We start from the raw sequence: 26,370 nt of genomic DNA on the forward strand, positions 1-26,370 counted from the left end.
ATCCACACAAAGAATTGACATGCTGCGGAAAATACAACGCAGCATTTCTGCGTGGTATTTTCCGCACCATGGGCACAGCGGATTTGGTTTTCCATAGGTTTACATGGTACTGTAAACCTGATGGAACACTGCTACGAATCTGCAGTGGCCAATCCGCTGCGGATCCGCAGCCAAATCCGCACCATGTGCACATAGCCTAATTCTAAGGGTATGTGCACACGCTGCGGAAAACACTGTGGAAAACGCTGCGGATCTGCAGCAGCGTGTCCGCAGCAGCGTTTCCGCAGCTGCGGGTCCGCAGCAGTGTTTCCGCAGCTGTGGGTCCGCAGCAGTTTCCCATGAGTTTACAGTTGAATGTAAAGCTATGGGAAACAAAAAACGCTGTGCACATGCTGCGGAAAAAATTGCGTGGAAACGCAGCGGTTTACATTCCGCAGCATGTCACTTCTTTCTGCAGATTCCGCAGCGGTTTTACAACTGTTCCAATAGAAAACGCAGTTGTAAAACCGCAGTGAAATCTGCAGAAAAACCGTGGTAAATCCGCGGTAAATCCGCAGCGGTTTTGCACTGCGGATTTGATCCGCTGCGGAAAAATCCGCAGAGTACCAGAATACGTGTGCACATAGCCTTACCCTAGCCCTACCCCTACCCCTAACTCTACCCCTAAGTCTACCCCTAACCCTACCCCTACCCCTAACCCTAACCCTAGTGGAAAAAAAATATATATATATTTTCTTAATTTTATTATTGTCCCTACCTATGGGGGTGATAAAGGGGGGGGTTCATTTACTATTTTTTTTATTTTGATCACTGTGATGGGTTATATCACAGTGATCAAAATGTACATTGAACGAATCTGCCGGCCGGCAGATTCGGCGGGCGCACTGCGCATGCGCCTGCCATTTTGGAAGATGGTGGCGCCCAGGGAGAAGACGGACCGACTCCGGGAGGATCGGTAAGTATGAAGGGGTGGTGGGGGGGTGAATCGGAGCACAGGGGGGTGGATCGGAGCACAGGGGGGAGCGGACACTAGGACGGGGGAGCGGACAGGCGGACGCAGGGGAGTACCGGACTGAACGAAGGACCGGGGAGCAGATCGGTGGCAGTGGGGGGGGGGGGGCAGATCAGGATTTCCAGCCATGGCCGATGATATTGCAGCATTGGCCATGGCTGGATTGCAATATTTCACCATTTTCATAGGTGAAATATTGCAAATTGCTCTGATTGGCTGTTGCACTTTCAACAGCCAATCAGAGCGATCGTAGCCACGTGGGGGCAAAGCCACCCCCCCTGGGCTAAAGTACAACTCCCCCTGTCCCTGCAGATCGGGTGAAATTGGAGTTAACTCTTTCACCCGATCTGCAGGGACGCGATCCCTCCATGACGCATACGGTGCGTCACAGGTCGGATTGGTACCGACTTTCATGACGCTGCGTATGCGTCAAAGGTCGGGAAGGGGTTAAAGTCCCGGGGAGGAGGGGGCGGAGTTACGGCCGCGCATGCGTGGTAGGAATTGCAGGATCCGACGTAAGAAAAAATGTTCCCTTGAACGTTTTTTCGATACGACGGTCCGCCAAATACCGACGCATCCAGTGCACGACGGACGCGACGTATGATCCGTCGGCAATACAAGTCTATGGGCAAAAAACGCATCCTGCGGGCAACTTTGCAGAATGCCTTTTTTGCACAGAATGACGCATTGCGACGGACAGCAAAAGACGGAAATGTGAAAGAGGCCTTACTGCAGATCCATTAAGTGCAGTCATCAATAATGGTAACTTACAATCAAACCAGAGAGCCAAGGAGTAATAGATAAGCCGATACAAGGCGTGCGGGTAACAAACACTACTTGACTTAGTAATTTGTTTGTCGTACCTGAGTAACCCGAGTCTTTATCCGATTCTGGAGCTGCAGGAATGGCGTTTCTGGGCTGATCCACTTGCGCTGTCCTACGGCACGGTCTCGGCTTCTCTTGACTGGTGGAGCCCGGATCCAGGTTCTCCATATTAGAAAACTAAAACAAGAGATAATTGTGATGATGAGTCTACTGCACTGAGGAATTCAGGGCTCCAAAAACGAGAGTAAAGGACATCAATGATATACTAATAAATAATGTTAAAAAAAAAAATGTGACCCCCCCCCCAAATCCACAAGCTTTCCTGTCCTCCACTTACATTCATAGCATTAATATGGAGTCACCCCTCTGCAGATATAACGGCTCTCTGTGGGGATTTCTGCCCTTTCAATTAGAAGAGCATTTGTGGAGTTAAGCCCCCGTCTCACTAAGCGAGATCGCTAGCGAGATCGCTGCTGAGTCACAAGTTTTGTGACGCAACAGCGACCTCAGTAGCGATCTCGCTATGTGTGACACGTAGCAGCGACCAGCCCCTGCTGTGAGATCGCTGGTCGTGTCGGAATGGCCTGGACCTTTTTTTGATCGTTGAGGTCCCGCTGGGTAGCACACATCGCTGTGTTTGACACCTTACCAACGACCTTGTTGACGACTCAGACACTGAATCGTCATAATAGCTCCCATGTGACATCGTTGTACAGGTCGCTACAGGTCGCTGGTGAGATGTCAAACAGTGAGTTCGCAGCTGCGATCGTTGGAGATCTCACTGTTTGACATCTCACTAGCGACCACATAGCGACGCAGCAACGATCCCTGACAGGTCGTATCGTTGTCGGGATCGCTTTAGCGTCGCTAAGTGAGACGGGGCCTTTAGGCCATGTGCACACGTTGCGGATTTCTTGCAGAAATTTCCTGAAGAAAACCGGAAATTTTCTGCAAGAAATCCGCATTTTTTTTTTTGCGTTTTTTTCGCGGTTTTTTTAGCATTCTGCAAGCGTAATTAGCTTGCAGAATGCTAAAGTTTTCCAAGCGATCTGTAGCATCGCTTGGAAAACTGACTGACAAGTTGGTCACACTTGTCAAACATAGCGTTTGACAAGTGTGACCAACTTTTTACTATAGATGCAGCTTATGCAGCATCTATAGTAAAAGATAGAATGTTTAAAAATAATAAAAAAAATAAAAAAATGCTTATACTCACCCAGACATCTCCTCACCGGCGTCCGGCTCCTCTTCCTATAGCTGGTCTGTGCGCACAGGGCCTTCCGTGACGTCACGGTCACATGACCGCTCACGACCAATCACAGGACAGTGACGTCATCGGCAAGGTCCTTCGCCGCACATCAGCTACAGGAACCGAACGGCAGCGTGCAGCGGTGAGGCGGGAACACTGCGCGGGACATCGAGGGTGAGTATAGGACTATTTTTTATTTTATTTCTTATTTTTTGACCACTTATATGGTGCCCAGTGCGTGGAGGAGAGTCTCCTCTCCTCCACCCTGGGTACCAACCGCACATAATCTGCTTACTTCCCGCATGGTGTGCACAGCCCCGTGCGGGAAGTAAGCAGATCAATGGACTCCTAGGTGTGCGGAATCCCTGCAATTCCGCATTTTTAATGAACATGTTGCTTTTTTTTCCGCTATGCGATTTTTTCGCGGAAAAAAATCGCAACATTTGCACAAAAAATGCGGAATACCTTGTAAATAATAGGAGGCATATGTTAGCGTTTTTTTCGCGTTTTTATCACGTTTTTATAGCGAAAAAACGCGAAAAAAACGCTAAAAATCCTGAACGTGTGCACATGGCCTTAGACTCTGATGCTGGGGGAAGGCTGGGCTCACAAACTCCATTATAGCATGGGGTCTAGGCTCTGCGCAACCGCACATGTTCCTCCCTCCATGTCTTTATGGATCTCCTGCTCTGGGCACAGTCATTGAGAACAGATAAGGGTCTTCACCAAGCTGTTCCCACAGAGCTGAAGCTACAGTTGTCTACTATGTCCTTTTCCTAATTATTTGGATTTAGCAGGCCCTTCAATTATCTGCACATCAGTAGAGATGATCAAAGACCCCCACCAATTATGCAGCTCAGAAAACAAGTCTGAAAGCGCACACAGAATGGCTGCAGTTCAATAAAAAGCAAATACACAACCAATGCTTTCTATTAAATCAGTACTCCAGCCTGTGTGTACTCTCAGATAGGAACTGTACGCTCCTGTCTGCTGAGCTGCACACTTCTCAGGGGTCTAGTGGGCAACTGGTGGGGAACTCAGGACCTGCACCATCACTGATCTACAGGCAAATCAAGTGCCTTCTAAATATGAAAAATAAGAAAGAAAATGGACTTACACTTTGAGATTTTCCTTCACTGGAACAAAGGGGCTGAGGCTAAGCCCATAGCATTATCCTCCACCATATGTACAGGGGCACAATGCAGTCGGGAGGAACGCCCTGGAATCACCAAACCCAGACTCCTCCATCAGACGCAGATAGAGAAGTGCGATCCATCACTGCACAGAACACATCTCCAGAGTCCAGTAGTGGTGGCCTTACACCACTCCATCAGACAATGGGACAGGAGGTTACAAGCCAGGAAAGTGAGGCAGAGGGTTAGGGTGACACGTTGCCGGGGCTTGGAGGACGGAGGTTAGAGCGACACTGAGGCAGTGGGACAGGAGAAATTGGAATTCAATATGTAGAAAGTGTAATATTATTAGCAAATACCTCTAATTAGAAATGTAGCATAGTTCTTCTGATTTGTGATGTCGCTTACCCCATGTGCAGGGCATTGCAGTAGCTTAGGTATCGATGATTATGACCAATAACAAATACGGTAACTGTCACTATAAGGTCATAGCCATGGATACCTAAGCTACTGCAATGCCCTGCATATGGTGTAAGCCAGAGGTGTCAAACTGCATTCCTCGAGGGCCGCCAACAGGTCATGTTTTCAGGATTTCCTTAGCATTCCACAAGGTGCTGGAATCATTCTGTGCAGGTGATTAAATTATCACCTGTGCAATACAAGGAAATCCTGAAAACATGACCTGTTGGCGGCCCTCGAGGAATGCAGTTTGACACCTCTGGTGTAAGCGACATACCAAATCAGAAGAACTATACTACATTACTAATTGGAGGTGATTGCTAATATTATTATTATTACACTTACTAGATATTGGGATAGGATCTTGGAGATACTTTAAAAACTACGGTACTTGAAAATATAAAAGAACATTTTTTGCAAAAAACTTTTTTTTTAAAGTTTAGCACCCGAGTATTCAATATATTTGTGTGGTATTCTATACCCCATATTACACCACATCACATACAAGTACTTGTTACAAAATTAGAATATCATCAAAAAGTTAATTTACTTCAGTTTTTCAATACAAAAAGTGAAACTCATACTCGTATATTCTATAGAGTCATTACAAACAGAATGATCAATTTCAAGTGTTTATTTCTGTTAATGTTGATGATTCTGGCTTACAGCCAATGAAAACCCAAAAGTCATTATCTCAGTTAATTAGAATAATTAACAAAAAAAAAAACCTGCAAAGGCTTTGTAAGTGTTTTAAAAGGTCCCTTAGTCTGTTTCAGTAGGCTTCACAATCATGGGGAAGACAGCTGACTTGACAGATGTCCAGAAGGCAGTCTTAAGGTACCGTCACACTGAGCAACTTTCCAACGAGAACGACAGCGATCCGTGACGTTGCAGCATCCTGGATAGCGATCTCGTTGTGTTTGACACGCAGCAGCGATCAGGATCCTGCTGTGACATCGCTGGTTGGAGCTAGAAGTCCAGAACTTTATTTCGTCGCTGGATCACCTGCTGTCATTGCTGGATCGATGTGTGTGACACCGATCCAGCGATGTGTTCGCTTGTAACCAGGGTAAACATCGGGTTACTAAGCGCAGGGCCGCGCTTAGTAACCCGATGTTTACCCTGGTTACCATTGTAAATGTAAAAAAAAAAAAAAAAAAGTACATACTTACATTCCGGTGTCTGTCACGTCCCTCGCCGTCAGCTTCCCGCACTGACTGTGAGCGCCGGCCGTAAAGTAAAAGCAGAGCACAGCGGTGACGTCACCGCTGTGCTCTGCTTTACGGCCGGCGCTCACAGTCAGTGCGGGAAGCTGACGGCGAGGGACGTGACAGACACCGGAATGTAAGTATGTACTGTTTTTTTTTTTTTACATTTACAATGGTAACCAGGGTAAACATCGGGTTACTAAGTGCGGCCCTGCGCTTAGTAACCCGATGTTTACCCTGGTTACCCGGGGACTTCGGCATCGTTGGTCGCTGGAGAGCTGTGTGTGACAGCTCTCCAGCGACCACACAATGACTTACCAACGATCACGGCCAGGTCGTATCGCTAGTCGTGATCGTTGGTAAATCGTTTAGTGTAACGGTACCTTTAGACACACTCCACAAGGGGGGTAAGCCACAAAAGGTCATTGCTAAAGAAGCTGGCTGTTCACAGAGAGCTGTGTCCAAGCATATTAATGAAAAGTTGAGTGGAAGGAAAAAAAGTGTGGTAGAAAAAGGTGCACAAGCGACTGGGATAACCGCAGCCTTGAAAGGATTGTTAGGAAAAGGCCATTCAAAAATTTGGGGGAGATTCACTGCGGGAGTCGTTGCTGGAGTCGTTGCTTCACTAGCCACCACACACAGATGTATCCAGGACATGGGCTACAAGTGTCGCATTCCTTGTGTCAAGCCACTCAGGATCAATAGACAACGCCAGAAGTGTCTTACCTAGGCCAAGGAGAAAAAGAATAGAACTGTTGTTCAGTGGTCCAAGGTGTTGTTTTAAGATAAAAATAAATTTTGCATTTCATTTGGAAATCCAGGTCCCAGAGTCTGGAGGAAGAGTGGAAAGGCCACAATCCAAGTTGCTTGAGGTCTAGTGTGAAGTTTCCACAATCAGTGATGGTTTGCGGAGCCATGTCATCTGCTGGTGTAGGTCCACTACGTTTTATCAAGACCAAAATCAGCGCAGCCGTCTACCAACATTTTTTAGAGCACTTCATGCTTCCTCTGCCGACAAGCTTTTTTGGAGATGGACATTTCATTCTCCAGAAGGACTTGGCACCTGTCCACACTGCCTTAACCCTATGGGGTATTGTCAAGAGGAAGATGAGAGACACCAGACCCAACAATGCAGACGAGCTGAAGGCTGCTATCAAAGCAACCTGGGCTTCAATAACATCTCAGCAGTGCCACAGGCTGATCGCTTCCATGCCACGCCGCATTGATGCAGTAATAGATGCAAAAGGAGACCCGAACAAGTATTGAGTGCATTTACTGAACATACATTTCAGTAGGCCAAAATTTCAGATTTTAAAATAATTTTTCAAGCTGGTGTTATAAAGTATTCTAATTTACTGAGATAATGACTTTTGGGTTTTCATTGGCTGTAAGCCATGCTCATCAACATTAACAGAAATAAACACTTGCAATAGATCACTGTTTGTAATGACGCTATATAATATATGAGTTTCACTTCTTGTACTGAAGAACTGAAATAAATCCACTTTTTGATGATATTCTAATTTTGTAAGAAGCTCCTGTATACAGATGTAATATTCCCATATTATACCACAGGGTACACATACAGTAGGGAAATAAGTATTTGATCCCTTGCTGATTTTGTAAGTTTGCCCACTGACAAAGACATTAACAGTCTATAATTTTAAGGGTAGGTAAATTTTAATATTGAGACACAGAACATCAAAAATAAACTCCAGAAAATCACATTGTATAAATTATATAAATTCCCATTTTGCAGTGAGAAATACTGTAAGTATTTGATCCCCTAACCAACCATTAAGAGTTCTGGCTCCTACAGACCAGTTGGACACTCCTAAAGAACTCATTACCTGCATTAAAGACAGCTGTTTTACATAGTCACTTTTATAAAACTCTAACTTCTACAACATGGGCAAGACCAAAGAACTTTCTAAAGATGTCAGGGACAAGATCATAGAGCTGCATAAAGCTGGAATGGGTTACAAAACTGTACGTAAGATGTTGGGTGAGAAGGAGACAACTGTTGGTGCAATAGAAGAACATGGAAGAAATACAGATCTTCCTTTTCCTGATCTATTTATCACAATAAATGACATCACACTTTCCCAAGTACTGGAAGTCTGCTGCCTCGGAGTAACCCTTGACTCTGCCCTGTCCTTCAAACCGCACATCCAAGCTCTTTCCACCTCCTGTCACCTCCAGCTCAAAAATATTTCCAGAATCCGTCCTTTCCTCAACCCTCAATCTACTAAAATGCTTGTGCATGTCCTCATGATCTCCCACCTCGACTACTGCAACATCCTTTTCTGTGGCCTCCCTGCTAACACTCTCGCACCTCTCCAGTCCATCCTTAACTCTGCTGCCCGACTAATTCATCTCTCTCCTTGCTACCCCTCCGCTTCTCCCCTCTGCAAATCCCTTTACTGGCTACCATTCCCCCAGCGTACCCAGTTCAAATTCCTAATACCGACCTACAAAGCCATCCCTAACCTGTCTCCTCCAAAAATCTCTGAATAAATCTCCCAATATCTTCCCTCACGTAATCTCCAGTCCTCCCAAGACCTCCTTCTCTCCTCCACACTTATTCGCTAATCACCTAATCGCCACCAAGACGTTTTCCGAATATCGCCCATCCTCTGGAATTCTGTGCCCCAACAAGCAAGACTATCAACCACATTCGGAGCCTTCAGACGGAACCTGAAAACCCACCTCTTCAAGAAAGCGTACAGCCTGCAATGACGCTGCTGCCTCCTCCCCACTACCGGAGCTACCGCCTCACCAACACCGGAGCTGCTGCAACCCCCCAACCTACTGTCTCCTTCCCACCATCCTGTAGTATGTAAGCCCAAAAGGGCAGGGTCCTCTCCCCTCTGTATCAGTCTGTCATTGTTAGTTTGCTTACTGTAAGTGATGTCTGTAATTTGTATGTAACCCCTTCTCATGTACAGCACCATGGAATCAAGAGTGCTATATAAATAAATACAAATAATAATAAAAATACAAAATGACTATCAATCAACATTGATCTGGGGCACCATGCAAAATCTCACCTTGAGGGGTATCCTTAATCATGAGGAAGGTGAGAGATCAGCCTAAAACTACACAACCTGTTAATGATCTCAAGGCAGCTGGGACCACAGACACCAAGAAAACCACTGGTAACATATTACGCTTTAAAGGTTTAAAATTCTGCCGTGCTCGCAAGGCCCTTCTGAAGTTTGCCAATGAACATCTGGATGATTCTGTGAGTGATCGGGAGAAGGTGCTGTGGTCAGATGAGAAAAAATTGAGCTCTTTGGCATTAACTCAACTCGCCGTGTTTGGAGGAACAGAAATGCTGCCAATGACCCAAAGAACACTGTCCCCACTGTCAGGCATGGAGGTGGAAAGATTATGTTTTGGTGGTGTTTCTCTGCTAAGGTCACAGGACTACTTCACTGCTTCAATGGATGGTGTCAGGGGTCGAGTTCCCGCCTCTGCACTGGGGGAATCTCGAGCCATCTCCTCTGAGGTCTCCCACTCCTCTCTAGCCGCAGTGGAGCCTGCTCAGCGGAGACGTCAGTCCCAGCGTCTGGCTCAGCCGGATACTGTGCGGATGGTTTCTGCTGCTTTCCCAGGCTCAGCCATTGTAGCCAGTACTGGTCAGCGGCGAGCAGACGTCTACGGGACTAAGTCCTGCTTGTTCATGTTATGAGCTTGCTAACTGTGGTCGCTCCTGTATGATTGTATTCAAGGACCCGGCTGAAATAAGCCCCTAGAATACTGGCACCTCAGGTGAGGAGTTTTTGTGTGCTTCTCTGTGTGCTTGACCACTGACTGCCATCAGCTCAGCAGTTAGCTGTGTTCCCCTGTAACGCTAACAGGGCACAGCGTGTTCTTTTCTGTGTGACTCACTGAAGTAACTGAGTTCACTTATACCGCCATATAGGGCCGTCATTTTCTAGCAGCAGGTTGTCTCCTGCACGGTGGACCCCAGGCTGCGAACGCACCAATTATAACATCCATATTAACTTGGTGCGTTCCGCCAGTGCTCACAGATGGTGCCATATACCGTGAAATCCTGTGTGATAACCTCCTTCCCTCTGCCAAGACATTACAAATGGGTTGTGGCTGGCTCTTCCAGCAAGACAATGTCCCAAAACATACAGCCAAGGCAACAAAGCAGTGGCTCAAAAAGAAGCACATTAAGGTCATGGAGTGGCCTAGCCAGTCTCCAGACCTTAATTCCAGCCACCTCTGCAGTGGATCTGGTCTTCAGCCTCTTGATAATCGAGGCTTTGGTCGCAGGGTGGATTTTTTGCATGTTGTCAGAGCTCAAGATGCAGTTCAAGTGAAGGTTTGGGGTGCTGGGTTTCTTTTCATACATACACACTAATTAACGGATCATTTACTGAGCACAGGTGAGGATGTAAACTAGGATTGACCAGGCGACAAAACATTTGTCTTGCCAGAATATGACCATTCTGTGTCCATTAACTGATCAATATTTCTGCATTGATACCAATTTATTTTCTTAACCTAAACCACATTTCGGAGTGTTTCAGCTTTCAAAAGAATAGTTTATGCAACCAATGGATGAATTTGACGTCAGGTTATAAGCTTTCATTTACATAACATGGATAAGCGACATAACTTCTGTCAGGGAGTGTACCGCAAGATATATATATATATATATATTGTAAGACTATTCTTACTGAGTGTATTGGGGGACACTCGCTTTGCCGCGACATTCAGCACACGGGCACGGGTTTTTAAAACAAAACAGACTATCTGGTTTATTAGGGTATCATAAACCACATCGTGAACAGTCCATTTACACTCTGTACCAGGACATCACATCACGTTTCATATCCTCAGTCTGTAGCAACTAAACATGCTGGTCCTCTCCTGACCAGTTGCAGTGGGTTACCACACAGTTCATAGAACATAACAGGCACCATCAGACAATGATACCTTATGGGAGCTCCTGCTCCATCTGCTGACTCCTTGTCAGTCCTCTCTCCTGGGGAAACTGCCTTACGGGGTTCACCAACTTGCCTGGCCGGCACACAACAGTCAGTCCAGAGCCACCGAAGGACGGTAGCTTCCCCAACACCGATCATCCAGGTCCACAGTCTCTCAGGTGCTCCAAGAAGACTCCACTCAGAGGAGCTTCTAACACAGACTGTCCAGGACCATGATCACACTGTAGTCTTCAGGACGTCCATCCCACCTGGGACCGTTTAACACAGAGGCATGTGGCCTGTCTGGGTGCTATTCAGGACTTAGTCCAACACCCAGGCCACCAGGTCCAAACCATGTGCATACACAGGAAGCCTCCTCCCAGGGCTTCCAACACGGGAGCACACAGCTCATGCACAGGCTTCCAGGACCTTGCACTTGGACCAATCAGGGCCAAACACTGTTCCACACAGGAACCACACAGAAGACCATGTGACCCACAGCCTGGTCAGGTTATGTACCTGTAACCACACCCACAGTAATGGATCACCTGGGCTGGTCACGTGATCCTGACATCACTGCAGGTCGATTCTCACGGCCTCAATACGACTCCGTGCACATACCGGGGAGACCATGCAGCGCCCCCTACCTGTTACAGGGGTCACTATATCACATTATATATATATATATATATATATATATATATATATATATATTATCCCATAATATACCACAGGGCACATATAGATGTAATCAGGGCTGTGGAGTCGGAGTCCATTTTGGTGGAGTCGGTATAAAATGGACCGACTCCTAAGATATATAATAAATTGGGTACAGTAGTTCAATGCATTTTGTGGGGAATATTTTTTTCATAAGAATTTGGGAAAGTTATGAAATGTCCTAGAATTGTCCTACTCCTGATCTAAGGTCCTGACTTTTAGCTGAGATGAATATGTGCTGCAGTTTATGTTCATCACAAGTAGTGAAGCTCCTCCTCTACAATAAGGAAAAAAAAAAAAACACACAGGGAAGGAATGCTTGCATTCATCTCAGAACTTCTGGAGTGAACAGGAAACCAGGATTAAGGAAGGTAAGTACTTCTTAAAGCATATCTAAATCTTAAAAAAAAAACTGTGCATAAATCAATAGTCCAGTATATTTTGTCTCTGTATGCTTGATGTTTTAGTTTTTTTTTTTCCTCTTAGCTCATGTTTGGAGAAATTAGATGCTCTGATGTCTTATATATACACTAAACAGAATTTAAGGGGAAAAACTGTTTTATAACATCTCAAATTCGGAAACACAGTAGCAGGAACGATAAGGACATACAGTACAGACCAAAAGTTTGGACACACCTCATTTAAAGATTTTTCTGTATTTTAAAGATTTTTCTGCATTTTAAAGATTTTTCTGCATTTTCATGACTATGAAAATTGTACATTCACACTGAAGGCATCAAAACTATGAATTAACACATGTGGAATTACACTCACTGGCCACTTTATTAGGTACACCTGTCCAACTTCTTGTTAACACTTAATTTCTAATCAGCCAATCACATGGCGGCAACTCAGTGCATTTAGGCATGTAGACATGGTCAAGACAATCTCCTGCAGTTCAAACCGAGCATCAGTATGGGGAAGAAAGGTGATTTGAGTGCCTTTGAACGTGGCATGGTTGTTGGTGCCAGAAGGGCTGGTCTGAGTATTTCAGAAACTGCTGATCTACTGGGATTTTCACGCACAACCATCTCTAGGGTTTACAGAGAATGGTCCGAAAAAGAAAAAAAATCCAGTGAGCGGCAGTTCTGTGGGCGGAAATGCCTTGTTGATGCCAGAGGTCAGAGGAGAATGGGCAGACTGGTTCGAGCTGATAGAAAGGCAACAGTGACTCAAATCGCCACCCGTTACAACCAAGGTAGGCCTAAGAGCATCTCTGAACGCACAGTGCGTCGAACTTTGAGGCAGATGGGCTACAGCAGCAGAAGACCACACCGGGTACCACTCCTTTCAGCTAAGAACAGGAAACTGAGGCTACAATTTGTACAAGCTCATCGAAATTGGACAGTAGAAGATTGGAAAAACGTTGCTTGGTCTGATGAGTCTCGATTTCTGCTGCGACATTCGGATGGTAGGGTCAGAATTTGGCGTAAACAACATGAAAGCATGGATCCATCCTGCCTTGTATGGAGCATGTTTGGGATGTGCAGCCGACAAATCTGCGGCAACTGTGTGATGCCATCATGTCAATATGGACCAAAATCTCTGAGGAATGCTTCCAGCACCTTGTTGAATCTATGCCACGAAGAATTGAGGCAGTTCTGAAGGCAAAAGGGGGTCCAACCCGTTACTAGCATGGTGTACCTAATAAAGTGGCCGGTGAGTGTATATACTTAACAAAAAAGTGTGAAACAACTGAAAATATGTCTTATATTCTAGGTTCTTCAAAGTAGCCACCTTTTGCTTTGATGACTGATTTGCACACTCTCGGCATTCTCTTGATGAGCTTCAAGAGGTAGTCACCGGAAATGGTCTTTCAACAATCTTGAAGGAGTTCCCAGAGATGCTTAGCACTTGTTGGCCCTTTTGCCTTCACTCTGCGGTCCAGCTCACCCCAAACCATCTCGATTGGGTTCAGGTCTGGTGAGTCTGGAGGCTAGGTCAACTGGCGTAGCAACCCATCACTCTCCTTCTTGGTCAAATAGCCCTTAGGCTACGTTCACATTTGCGTTGTGCGCCGCAGCGTCGGCGCCGCAACGCACAACGCAAACAAAAACGCAGCAAAACGCATGCACAATGCTGCGTTTTGCGCCGCATGCGTCCTTTTTTTCATTGATTTTGGACGCAGCAAAAATGCAACTTGCTGCGTCCTCTGCGCCCGGACGTGTGCGCCGCAGGGACGCATGCGGCGCAAAACGCAAGTGCGACGCATGTCCATGCGCCCCCATGTTAAATATAGGGGCGCATGCCGCATGCGGCGACGCTGCGGCGCCCGACGCTGCGGCGCACACCGCAAATGTGAACGTAGCCTTACACAGCCTGGAGGTGTGTTTAGGGTCATTGTCCTGTTGAAAAATAAATGATGATCCAACTAAACGCAAACCGGATGGAATAACATGCCGCTGCAAGATGCTGTGGTAGCCATGCTGGTTCAGTATGCCTTAAATTTTGAATAAATCCCCAACAGTGTCACCAGCAAAGCACCCCCACACCTTCTCCTCCATGCTTCACGGTGTAGAGTCCATCCGTTCACCTTTTCTGGGTTGCACAAAGACACGGTGGTTGGAACCAAAGTTCTCAAATTTGGACTCATCAGACCAAAGCACAGATTTCCACTGGTCTAATGTCCATTCCTTGTGCTCTTTAGCCCAAACCAGTCTCTTCTGCTTGTTGCCTGTCCTTAGCAGTGGTTTCCTAGCAGCTATTTTACCATGAAGGCCTGCTGCACAAAGTCTCCTCTTAACAGTTGTTGTAGAGATGTGTCTGCTGCTAGAACTCTGTGTGGCATTGACCTGGTCTCTAATCTGAGCTGCTGTTAACCTGCGATTTCTGAGGCTGGTGACTCGGATAAACTTATCCTCAGAAGCAGAGGTGACTCTTGGTCTTCCTTTCCTGGGGCGGTCCTCATGTGAGCCAGTTTCTTTGTAGCGCTTGATGGTTTTTGCCACTGCACTTGGGGAGACTTTCAAAGTTTTCCCAATTTTTCGGACTGACTGACCTTCATTTCTTAAAGTAATAATGGCCACTCGTTTTTCTTTACTTAGCTGCATTTTTCTTGCCATAATGCAAATTCAAACAGTCTATTCAGTAGGACTATCAGCTGTGTATCCACCAGACTTCTGAACAGCACAACTGATGGTCCCAACCCCATTTATAAGGCAAGAAATCCCACTTATTAAACCTGAAACCGTTCCCGGTGACTACCTCTTGAAGCTCATCAAGAGAATGCCAAGAGTGCGCAAAGCAGTCATCAAAGCAAAAGGTGGCTACGTTGAAGAACCTAGATTATAAGACATAACAAAAAAGTGTAAAACAACTGAAATTAAGTTATATAATTCTACATGTATTAATTCATAGTTTTGATGCCTTCAGTGTGAATGCACAATTTTCATAGCCATGAAAATACAGAAAAATCTTTAAATGAGGTGTGTCCAAACTTTTGGTCTGTACTGTATACCCATACCAGGCTTAGGTTCCCTGTCAGTTATACTTACGCCCACGGCTGAGTGTGTTGACCCTCCAGTGCCTGTGCTTTGTGCCTGCTCTTGTGTTTGATCTTTTGGCTCTGACCCGGTTTGTCCCTTTGTTTGTGATTTGGTATTCTGTCTCGGTACTGTATGTTTGCTCGTTTGGTATATTGACTCTTGCCTGGCTTTTTGACTACCCGCTCTGTCTTTTCCCTCTGGTACCGCGATGAAATCTCTGGTTCTGACCCTGGTCTGGCCCTGATTACGTCCCTGACTGTCCCCTCTGGTAATGGTGTCGTCCTCTGGTTGTTACCTTCGTCTGTCCGACAGCTCTCCTTCTTTCCCTATTGGACTCTAGGTCTCCAGAGCTCCAGCAGTGGTCTCCGCCCCCAGCCACTCTCTCCCGGTGGTCACGTGCTTTAGGTCCTGTCCGCCTGAAGCACATCTCTTTGCCACCGCCGCTCCACATCTCTGGGATCCTAAACTTACCCCGGAATCTGTCATTCTGGCACTCGCACCGGGCTAGTCAGTTAGTACCTTGCAGAGTGCATGACATTTTCCTCATAGAACCTGGTGCAGCATCACAGAACCTGGATTGCCCTCTGTTGGAGCAGCCCCTCATCGACCAGTAAATGAACAGGCCCCATCATCCACCAGCAATGGAGCAACCAGGCAGGCTTCACAGGCTGGGGAACAGGAAGCCAGTCCATCAGGTTTTCCCCTCTCCCAGCCATCTGCCACTTCTTTACTTGGGTCTGGTCGCCAGCGGCAGAGGGCCTGGGAGAGGTCAGTCAATCATGCCCGAGTTTATTCACTTAAGCTCGGTCTTCCAGGCTGGGATGAAGGTGGTTGTAGAAAGACTGGATAGTGGGTTCACTCACGTGAACACACTTGTCCAGGACGTCCACAGACGCCTTAACCGCCTGGAAGCCGACCTTAATAGACTGATGTGACATTATTTTTCCGCTATAGAACGGGGCGTGACGGAAAACCTTAGTCCTGATCGCCAGCTCTATGTGATGAAGGCCTGTGAGGATGCTTTACACCGAGGCCATGCAACTGTCCCGATATCAGCAGCAGGCACCAAGTTCTTTCCCTACAGGGCAACAAGCTCCAGGACAGCATCAGTGGCACTATCCACCACCACAACCACAACCACTGCTGGGCATTAGGACTGTTCCAACAGTACTCAGCTACACCATGCAGCCCAGCCTTCCCCTTCAACCACTCAGCCGAGTGCAGTAGCCAAGACTTCCACTTTCACCACGCAGCAACAGGAAAGAAAAGGCAGAGGAAGCAGCAAAACCAAATCCAGGAAATGTAAAACTGTCAAAAAAAATGGTCTGTCCACACATTCCCTTGGTTCTTTCCCATCCAATGTGTCAATCCCTTCCAACTTGTTTTCCACTCCTAATGTGTCCTCTTCCCACAATATGTCCTCCACCAATGTTTCTGACCCAATCCTTCAATTATCTGCCACTTCCACTTCCCCCTACCACTCCAAGCCTACCATCACAGCCCGACTCCCCACAGGTCCACTATGTCACTCCCTCCCGCAGAACCCGAAAGTACCGTATATACTCGAGTATAAGCCGACCCCCCCTAATTTTGCCACAAAAAACTGGGAAAACTTAATGACTCGAGTATAAGCCTAGGGTGGAAAATGCAGCAGCTACCGGTAAATTTCAAAAATAAAAATAGATACCAATAAAAGTAAAATTAATTGAGACATCAGTAGTTTAAGTGTTTTTGAATATCCATATTGAATCAGGAGCCCCATATAATGCTCTATACAGTTTATGATGGACTCCATAAGATGCTCCATATTAAAATATGCCCATAATGCCGCACAAATGTTGATTATGACCCCATAAGATGCTCCATACAGACATTTGCCCCCATATCATGCTGCACATGGCCCCATATAATGCTGCACATGGTCCCATACAGATGCCCCATACAGATATTTGCCCCCATATCATGCTGCACATGGCCCCATACAGATGCCCCATACAGATATTTGCCCCCATATCATGCTGCACATGGCCACATAAGATGCCCCATACAGATATTTGCCCCCATATCATGCTGCACATGGTCAGATAAGATGCCCCATACAGATATTTGCCCCCATATCATGCTGCACATGGCCACATAAGATGCTCCATAAAGATATTTGCCCCGTATGCTGTTGCTGCGATTAAAAAAATAAAAAAAATTACATACTCACCTCTCCGGCCCCCGGCACTTGCTATAGTCATCTGCTCCCCGTTCCACCGCTGACCGCCGCTGTGTCTTCCCATCCTCTGCACCGACGTTCAGGAAGAGGGCGGCGCGCACTAATCGCGTCACCGCGCCCTCTGACCTGAGCGTCACTGCGGCGCCGACGGTGGAACGAGGATCAGGTGAATATCACGCACTGCCCCCGTCATACTCACGTACGTCTGTTCCCCGGCGCCGCATTTTCTTCCTGTAGTGAGCGGTCGCCGTTACTGCTCATTACAGTAATGAATATGCGGCACCAACCCTATGGGAGGTGGAGCCGTATATTCATTACTGTAATGAGTGGTACCATGTGACCGCTCACTACAGGAAGAAACTGGGGCCGGGAAGCAGGGACCTGCAGGCACCGCGCGAGGAGCAGGTGAGTATAATTAGACAGATCCTGCTCCCCCTCCCCCGCCGACCCCTGGGTATGACTCGAGTATAAGCCGAGAGGGGGACTTTCAGCCCAAAAAAGTGGGCTGAAAATCTCGGCTTATACTCGAGTATATATGGTAATCACATTTTCATTTTATTTAAATAGTTTTTATTTTTGTTAATAAATTTCTATTGATTCACAATAACTGTCTTACTGTGTTTTCTTTAGCTCTTTATTTAACCCCTTCCCGACTTTTGACGCATACGCTGCGTCATGAAAGTCGGTGCCAATCCGACCTGTGACGCAGCGTATGCGTCATGGAATGATCACGTCCCTGCAGATCGGGTGAAAGGGTTAACTCCTATTTCACCCGATCTGCAGGGAGAGGGGGAGTTGTACTTCAGCCCAGGGGGGGTGGCTACGATCGCTCTGATTGGCTGTTGAAAGTGCAACAGCCAATCAGAGCAATTTGCAATATTTCACCTATGAAAATGGTGAAATATTGCAATCCAGCCATGGCCGATGCTGCAATAGCATCTGCCATGGCTGGAAATCATGTTCTGCCCCCCCCCACCGCCCCAGATCTCCTCTCCAGTCCTCCGTTCTGTCCGGTACCCCCCTCCGTCCCCCTGTCCGCTCCCCCGTGCTCCTGTCCGCTCCCCCCGTCCTCCGATCCCCCACCCTGTGCTCCGATCCACCCCCCCCTCATACTTACCGAGCCTCCCGAAGTCGGTCCGTCTTCTCCCTGGGCGCCGCCATCTTCCAAAATGGCGGGCGCATGCGCAGTGCGCCCACCGAATCTGCCGGCCGGCAGATTCATTACAAAGTACATTTTGATCGCTGTGGTAGGTTCTATTTCAGCGATCAAAGTAAAAAAATAATAAATAACCCCCCCCCTTTATCACCCCCATAGGTAGGGACAATAATAAAATAAAGAAAATATTTTTTTTTTCTTTTTCCACTAGGGTTAGGGTTAGAACTAGGGTTAGAACTAGGGGTAGGGTTAGGGGTAGGGTTATGGCATGTGCACACAGTGCGGATTTCGCCGCGGATCCGCAGCGGATTGGCCGCAGATCCGCAGCGGATTGGCCGCGGATCCGCAGCGGATTGGCCGATGCAAATTCGTAGCAGTTTTCCATCAGGTTTACAGTACCATGTACACCTATGGAAAACCAAATCCGCTGTGCCCATGGTGCGGAAAATTCCGTGCAGAAACGCTGCGTTGTATTTTCCGCAGCATGTCAATTTTTTTTGTGAGGACTCCGCAGCGTTTTACACCTGTTCCTCAATAGGATTCCGCAGGTGAAATCCGCACAAAAAAACCACTGGAAATCTGCTGTAAATCCGCAGGTAAAACGCAGTGCCTTTTACCTGCAGATTTTTCAAAAATCGTGCGGAAAAATCTCACACGAATCCGCAACGTGGGCACATAGCCTTAGGGTTAGGGTTGGAATTAGAGTTAGGGTTGGAATTAGGGCTAGGGTTGGAAATAGGGTTAAGATTAGGCTTGTGGTTAGGGTTACGGATAGAGTTAGGGGTGTGTTGGGGTTACAGTTGTGGTTAGGGTTGGGATTAGGGTTGGGATTAGGGTTAGGATTAGGGTTGGAATTAGGGTTACGGGTGTGTTGCGGTTAGGGTTGTGGTTAGGGGTGTGTTGGGGTTAGGGTTGTGATTAGGGTTATGGCTACAGTTGGGATTAGGATTAGGGGTGTGTTGGGGTTAGTGTTGAAGTTAGAATTGAGGGGTTTCCACTGTTTAGGCACATCAGGGGTCTCCAAACGCAACATGGCGCCACCATTGATTCCAGCCAATCTTGCGTTCAAAAAGTCAAATGGTGCTCCCTCCCTTCCAAGCCCCGACGTGCGCCCAAACAGTGGTTTACCCCCACATTTGGGGTACCAGCATACTCAGGACAAACTGGGCAACAACTGTTGGGGTCCAATTTCTCCTGTTACCCTTGCAAAAATAAAAAATTACTTGCTAAAACATAATTTTTGAGGAAAGAACAATTATTTTTTATTTTCACGGCTCTGCGTTATAAATTTCTGTGAAGCACTTGGGGGTTGAAAGTGCTCACCACACATCTAGATAAGTTCCTCCGGGGGTCTAGTTTCCAAAATGGGGTCACTTGTGGGGTGTTTCTACTGTTTAGGCACATCAGGGGCTCTGCAAATGCAACGTGACGCCCGCAGACCATTCCATCAAAGTCTGCATTTCAAATGTCACTACTTCCCTTCCGAGCCCTGACGTGTGCCCAAACAGTGGTTTACCCCCACATATGGGGTACCAGCACACTCACAACAAACTGGGCAACAAATATTGGGGCCCAATTTCTCCTGTTACCCTTGTGAAAATATAAATTTCTGTGAAGCACTTGGGGGTTGAAAGTGCTCACCACACATCTAGATAAGTTCCTCCGGGGGTCTAGTTTCCAAAATGGGGTCACTTGTGGGGGGTTTCTACTGTTTAGGCATATCAGGGGCTCTGCAAACGTAACATGATGCCCGCAGACCATTCCATCAAAGTCTGCATTCCAAAACGTCACTACTTCCCTTCCGAGCCCCGGCATATGCCCAAACAGTGGTTTACCCCCACATATGGGGTATCAGCGTACTCAGGAGAAACTTGGTCAACAACTGTTGGGGTCCAATTTCTCCTGTTACTCTTGCAAAAATAAAAAATTCAGGGCTAAAAAAATATTTTTGAGGAAAGGAAACATTTATTATTTTCATGTCTCTGCGTTATAAACTTCTGTGAAGCACTTGGGGGTTCAAAGTGCTCACCACACATCTAGATAAGTTCCCTTGGGGGTCTAGTTTCCAAACTGGAGTCACTTGTGGGGAGTTCCTACTGTTTAGGCACATCAGGGGCTCTGCAAACGCAACCTGACGCCCGCAGAGCATTCCAAAGTCAGCATTTCAAAACGTCACTACTTCCCTTCCGAACCCCGACGTGTGTCAAAACAGTGGTTTACCCCCACATATGGGGTATCATCGTACTCAGGAGAAACTGGACAACAACTTTTGGGGTCCAATTTCTCCTGTTACCCTTGGGAAAATAAAAAATTGTGGGCTAAAAAAATCATTTTTGAGAAAAGAAAAATTATTTTTTATTTTCATGGCTCTGCGTTATAAACTTCTGTGAAGCACTTGGGGGTTCAAAGTGCTCACCACACATCTAGATTAGTTCCTTGGGAGGTCTAGTTTCCAAAATGGGGTCACTTGTGCGGGAGCTCCAATGTTTAGGCACACAGGGGCTCTCCAAACGCGACATGGTGTCCGCTAATGATTGGAGCTAATTTTCCATTCAAAAAGCCAAATGGCGTGCCTTCCCTTCCGAGCCCTGCCGTGCGCCCAAACAGTGGTTTACCCCCACATATGGGGTATCATCGTACTCAGGACAAACTGGACAACAACATTTGGGGTCCAATTTCTCCTATTACCCTTGGGAAAATAAAAAATTCTGGGCTAAAAATCATTTTTGAGGAAAGAAAAATTATTTTTTATTTTCACGGATCTGCGTTATAAACTTCTGTGAAGCACCTGGGGGTTATAAGTGCTCACTATGCATCTAGATAAGTTCCTTGGGGGGTCTAGTTTCCAAAATGGGGTCACTTGTAGGGGAGCTCCAATGTTTAGGCACACAGGGGCTCTCCAAACGCGACATGGTGTCCGCTAACGATTGGAGCTAATTTTCCATTCAAAAAGTCAAATGGCACGCCTCCCCTTCCGAGCCTTGCCGTGCACCCAAACAGTGGTTTACCCCCACATATGAGGTATCGGCGTACTCAGGAGAAATTGCCCAACAAAATTTAGGATCCATTTTATCCTGTTGCCCATGTGAAAATGAAAAAATTGAGGCTAAAATAAAGTACTTTTTTTTCACAAAAATTTTTTCATTTTTACGGATCAATTTGTGAAGCACCTGGGGGTTTAAAGTGCTCACTATGCTTCTAGATAAGTTCCTTGGGGGGTCTAGTTTCCAAAATGGGGTCACTTGTGGGGGAGCTCCAATGTTTAGGCACACGGGGGCTCTCCAAACGCGACATGGTGTCCGCTAAAGATTGGAGCCAATTTTTCATTCAAAAAGTCAAATGGCGCTCCTTCCCTTCCGAGCCCTGCCGTGCGCCCAAACAGTGGTTTACCCCCACATATGAGGTATCAACGTACTCAGGACAAATTGGACAACAACGTCCGTGGTCCAGTTTCTCCTTTTATACTTGGGAAAATAAAAAAATTGTTGCTAAAAGATCATTTTTGTGACTAAAAAGTTAAATGTTCATTTTTTACTTCCATGTTGCTTCTGCTGCTGTGAAACACCTGAAGGGTTAATAAACTTCTTGAATGTGGTTTTGAGCACCTTGAGGGGTGCAGTTTTTAGAATGGTGTCACTTTTGGGTATTTTCAGCCATATAGAACCCTCAAAATGACTTCAAATGTGAGGTGGTCCCTAAAAAAAATGGTTTTGTAAATTTTGTTGTAAAAATGAGAAATCACTGGACAAATTTTAACCCTTATAACTTCCTAGCAAAAAAAAAATTTGTTTCCAAAATTGTGCTGATGTAAAGTAGACATGTGGGAAACGTTATTTATTAACTATTTTGTGTCACATAACTCTCTGGTTTAACAGAATAAAAACTTAAAATGTGAAAATTGCGAAATTTTCTAAATTTTCGCCAAATTTCCGTTTTTTTCACAAATAAACTCAGAAATTATCGACCTAAATTTACCACTAACATGAAGCCCAATATGTCACGAAAAAACAGTCTCAGAATCGCTAGGATCTGTTGAAGCGTTCCTGAGTTATTACCTCATAAAGGGACACTGGTCAGAATTGCAAAAAACGGCAAGTGTTATGACCCCAATGGCAGAGGGTCTCAGAAATAATTACTAAGTCTGCAAACACAAAAAACCAGCTCATAGGGCAGTGGTAACTGAGCTGACCATATATCTAATCCTAGCACCACAAATAGCAGCAGCCAGGGAACGTGCCTACGTTGGTTCTAGACGTCTCACGCCAGCCGGAGAACTAACTAACCCTAGAAGGGAAAAGATAGACCTTTCTTGCCTCCAGAGAAAAGACCCCAAAAGTTGGATACAAGCCCCCAACAAATAATAACGGTGAGGTAAGAGGAAAAGACAAACGTAAGAATGAGCTAGGTATTTAGCAAAGAGAGGCCCACTAGCTAATAGCAGAATATAGTAAGATGACTTATATGGTCAGCAAAAACCCTATCAAAATATCCACGCTGGATATTCAAGAACCCCCGAACCGTCTAACGGCCCGGGGGGAGAACACCAGCCCCCTAGAGCTTCCAGCAAGGTCAGGAATCACATTTAGTACAAGCTGGACAAAAATAAGAGCAAGCAAATAACCAAAAAACAAAGAAGCAGAACTAGCTTAATTTTGCACGAACCAAGACCAGCAGACAGGAGCAAACAGAAAGGATCTGATTACAACGATGCCAGGCACTGGACTAAAGATCCAGGAAGTTTATATAGCAACACCCCTGGACTAACGACCCAGGTGGGTGCCAAACTGAGGAAAGACAATCCCAGAGTCATATCACTAGTAACCACAAGAGGGAGCCAAAAAGTCTAATTCACAACAGTACCCCCCCTTAAGGAGGGGTCACCGAACCCTCACCAAGACCACCAGGGCGATCAGGATGAGCAGCATGAAAGGCACAAACTAAATCGGCCGCATGCACATCAGAAGCAACCACCCAGGAATTATCCTCCTGACCATAGCCCTTCCACTTGACCAGATACTGAAGCCTCCGTCTGGAGAGACGAGAATCCAAGATCTTCTCCACCACGTACTCCAACTCGCCCTCAACCAACACCGGAGCAGGAGGCTCAACAGAAGGAACCACAGGTACAACGTACCGCCGCAACAAAGACCTATGGAACACGTTGTGAATGGCAAACGACACCGGAAGATCCAAGCGAAAGGACACAGGATTAAGGATTTCCAATATCTTGTAAGGACCGATGAAGCGAGGCTTAAATTTAGGAGAGGAGACCTTCATAGGAACAAATCGAGAAGACAGCCATACCAAATCCCCAACACGAAGTCGGGGACCCACACCGCGGCGGCGGTTGGCAAAACGCTGAGCCTTCTCCTGTGACAACTTTAAGTTGTCCACCACATGATTCCAGATCTGCTGCAACCTATCCACCACAGAATCTACCCCAGGACAGTCAGAAGGCTCCACATGTCCCGAGGAAAAACGAGGATGGAAACCAGAGTTGCAGAAAAATGGCGAAACCAAAGTAGCGGAACTAGCCCGATTATTAAGGGCAAACTCAGCCAACGGCAAGAAGGTCACCCAATCATCCTGATCTGCAGAAACAAAACACCTCAAATAAGCCTCCAGAGTCTGATTAGTTCGCTCCGTTTGTCCATTAGTCTGAGGATGAAAGGCAGACGAAAACGACAAATCAATGCCCATCCTAGCACAAAAGGATCGCCAGAACCTGGAAACAAACTGGGATCCTCTGTCAGACACAATATTCTCAGGAATGCCGTGTAAACGAACCACATTCTGAAAGAACACAGGAACCAGATCGGAAGAGGAAGGCAGCTTAGGCAAAGGCACCAAATGGACCATTTTAGAAAAGCGATCACATACCACCCAGATGACAGACATGCCCTGAGACACCGGGAGATCTGAAATGAAATCCATGGAAATGTGTGTCCAAGGCCTCTTCGGGACAGGCAAGGGCAAGAGCAACCCGCTGGCACGAGAACAGCACGGCTTAGCTCGAGCACAAGTCCCACAGGACTGCACAAATGACCGCACATCCCGTGACAAGGAAGGCCACCAAAAGGACCTAGCCACCAGATCTCTGGTGCCAAAAATTCCCGGATGCCCTGCCAACACCGAGGAATGAACCTCGGAAATGACTGCTGGTCCACTTATCAGGAACAAACAGTCTGTCAGGTGGACAAGAGTCAGGTCTACCAGCCTGAAATCTCTGCAACACACGTCGCAAATCAGGAGAAATGGCCGACAAGATAACTCCCTCTTTAAGAATACCAACTGGTTCTGCGACTCCAGGAGAGTCAGGCACAAAGCTCCTTGAAAGAGCATCAGCCTTCACATTCTTTGAACCTGGTAAATACGAGACCACAAAGTCAAAACGGGAGAAAAACAATGACCAGCGGGCCTGTCTAGGATTCAGGCGTTTAGCAGACTCGAGATACATCAAATTTTTGTGATCAGTCAAGACCACCACACGATGCTTAGCACCCTCGAGCCAATGACGCCACTCCTCAAATGCCCACTTCATGGCCAGCAACTCCCGATTGCCAACATCATAATTCCGCTCAGCAGGCGAAAACTTCCTAGAGAAGAAAGCACATGGTCTCATTACTGAGCAACCAGGGCCTCTCTGCGACAAAACGGCCCCTGCCCCAATCTCAGAAGCATCCACTTCAACCTGAAAGGGAAGTGAGACATCAGGCTGGCACAAAACAGGCGCCGAAGTAAACCGGCGCTTCAACTCTTGGAACGCCTCCACGGCTGCAGGAGCCCAGTTAGCAACATCAGAACCTTTCTTGGTCATATCCGTCAAAGGTTTAACAACGCTAGAAAAATTAGCGATAAAACGACGGTAGAAGTTAGCAAAACCCAAGAACTTCTGAAGACTCTTAACTGACGTGAGTTGAGTCCAATCATGAATAGCTCGGACCTTGACTGGGTCCATCTCCACAGCAGAAGGGGAAAAAATAAACCCCAAAAAGGGAACCTTCTGTACTCCAAAGAGACACTTTGAGCCCTTAACAAACAAAGCATTCTCACGCAAAACCTGAAACACCATCCTGACCTGCTCCACATGTGAGTCCCAATCTTCAGAGAAAACCAGAATATCATCCAGATAAACAATCATAAATTTATCCAGATACTTCCGGAAAATATCATGCATAAAGGACTGAAACACTGAAGGAGCATTAGAGAGCCCAAAAGGCATCACCAAGTACTCAAAATGACCTTCGGGCGTATTAAATGCTGTCTTCCATTCATCTCCTTGCTTAATGCGCACAAGGTTGTACGCACCACGAAGATCTATCTTGGTGAACCACTTGGCACCTTTAATCCGGGCAAACAAGTCCGACAACAGAGGCAAAGGATACTGAAATTTAACAGTGATTTTATTCAGAAGCCGATAGTCAATACAAGGTCTCAAAGATCCGTCCTTCTTGGCCACAAAAAAGAATCCCGCACCAAGAGGGGAAGAGGATGGATGGATATGCCCCTTCTCCAGAGACTCCTTGATATAAGAACGCATTGCGGCATGCTCAGGTACAGACAGATTAAATAGTCTTCCCTTAGGAAATTTACTACCTGGAATCAAATCTATGGCGCAGTCACAGTCCCTATGAGGAGGCAGAGCACTGGACCTGGACTCGCTGAATACATCCTGATAATCAGACAAATACTCAGGAACTTCCGAAGGAGTAGAGGAAGCAATAGACACCGGCGGGGAATCAGCATGAATTCCCTGACAGCCCCAACTTGACACAGACATTGCCTTCCAATCCAAAACTGGATTGTGGGTCTGTAACCATGGCAGACCCAAAACGACCAAATCATGCATGTTATGCAGAACAAGAAAACGAATCACCTCCCGATGTTCAGGAGTCATGCACATGGTTACCTGCGTCCAAAACTGCGGTTTATTTTCCGCCAATGGCGTAGCATCAATACCTC

At 46.5% G+C, this 26,370-nt stretch overlaps 1 protein-coding gene across 6 annotated transcripts in view; it reads right to left on the bottom strand.

Annotated features, from left to right (window-relative positions):
- Window positions 1-26,370, bottom strand: part of CIPC (CLOCK interacting pacemaker) — a 73,045-nt gene that overhangs the window by 10,647 nt on the left and 36,028 nt on the right. For all 6 annotated transcript variants that reach the window (XM_077267521.1, XM_077267523.1, XM_077267525.1 and 3 more), the window contains one exon: window positions 1,876-2,014. In XM_077267521.1, the coding sequence (XP_077123636.1) occupies window positions 1,876-2,005 (130 nt within the window). In that variant the 5' untranslated portion in view covers window positions 2,006-2,014. The remainder of the gene's footprint in view (window positions 1-1,875; window positions 2,015-26,370) is intronic.

Source organism: Ranitomeya variabilis, chromosome 1 (genome assembly GCF_051348905.1).
Source record: "Ranitomeya variabilis isolate aRanVar5 chromosome 1, aRanVar5.hap1, whole genome shotgun sequence".
NCBI lineage: Eukaryota > Metazoa > Chordata > Amphibia > Anura > Dendrobatidae > Ranitomeya > Ranitomeya variabilis.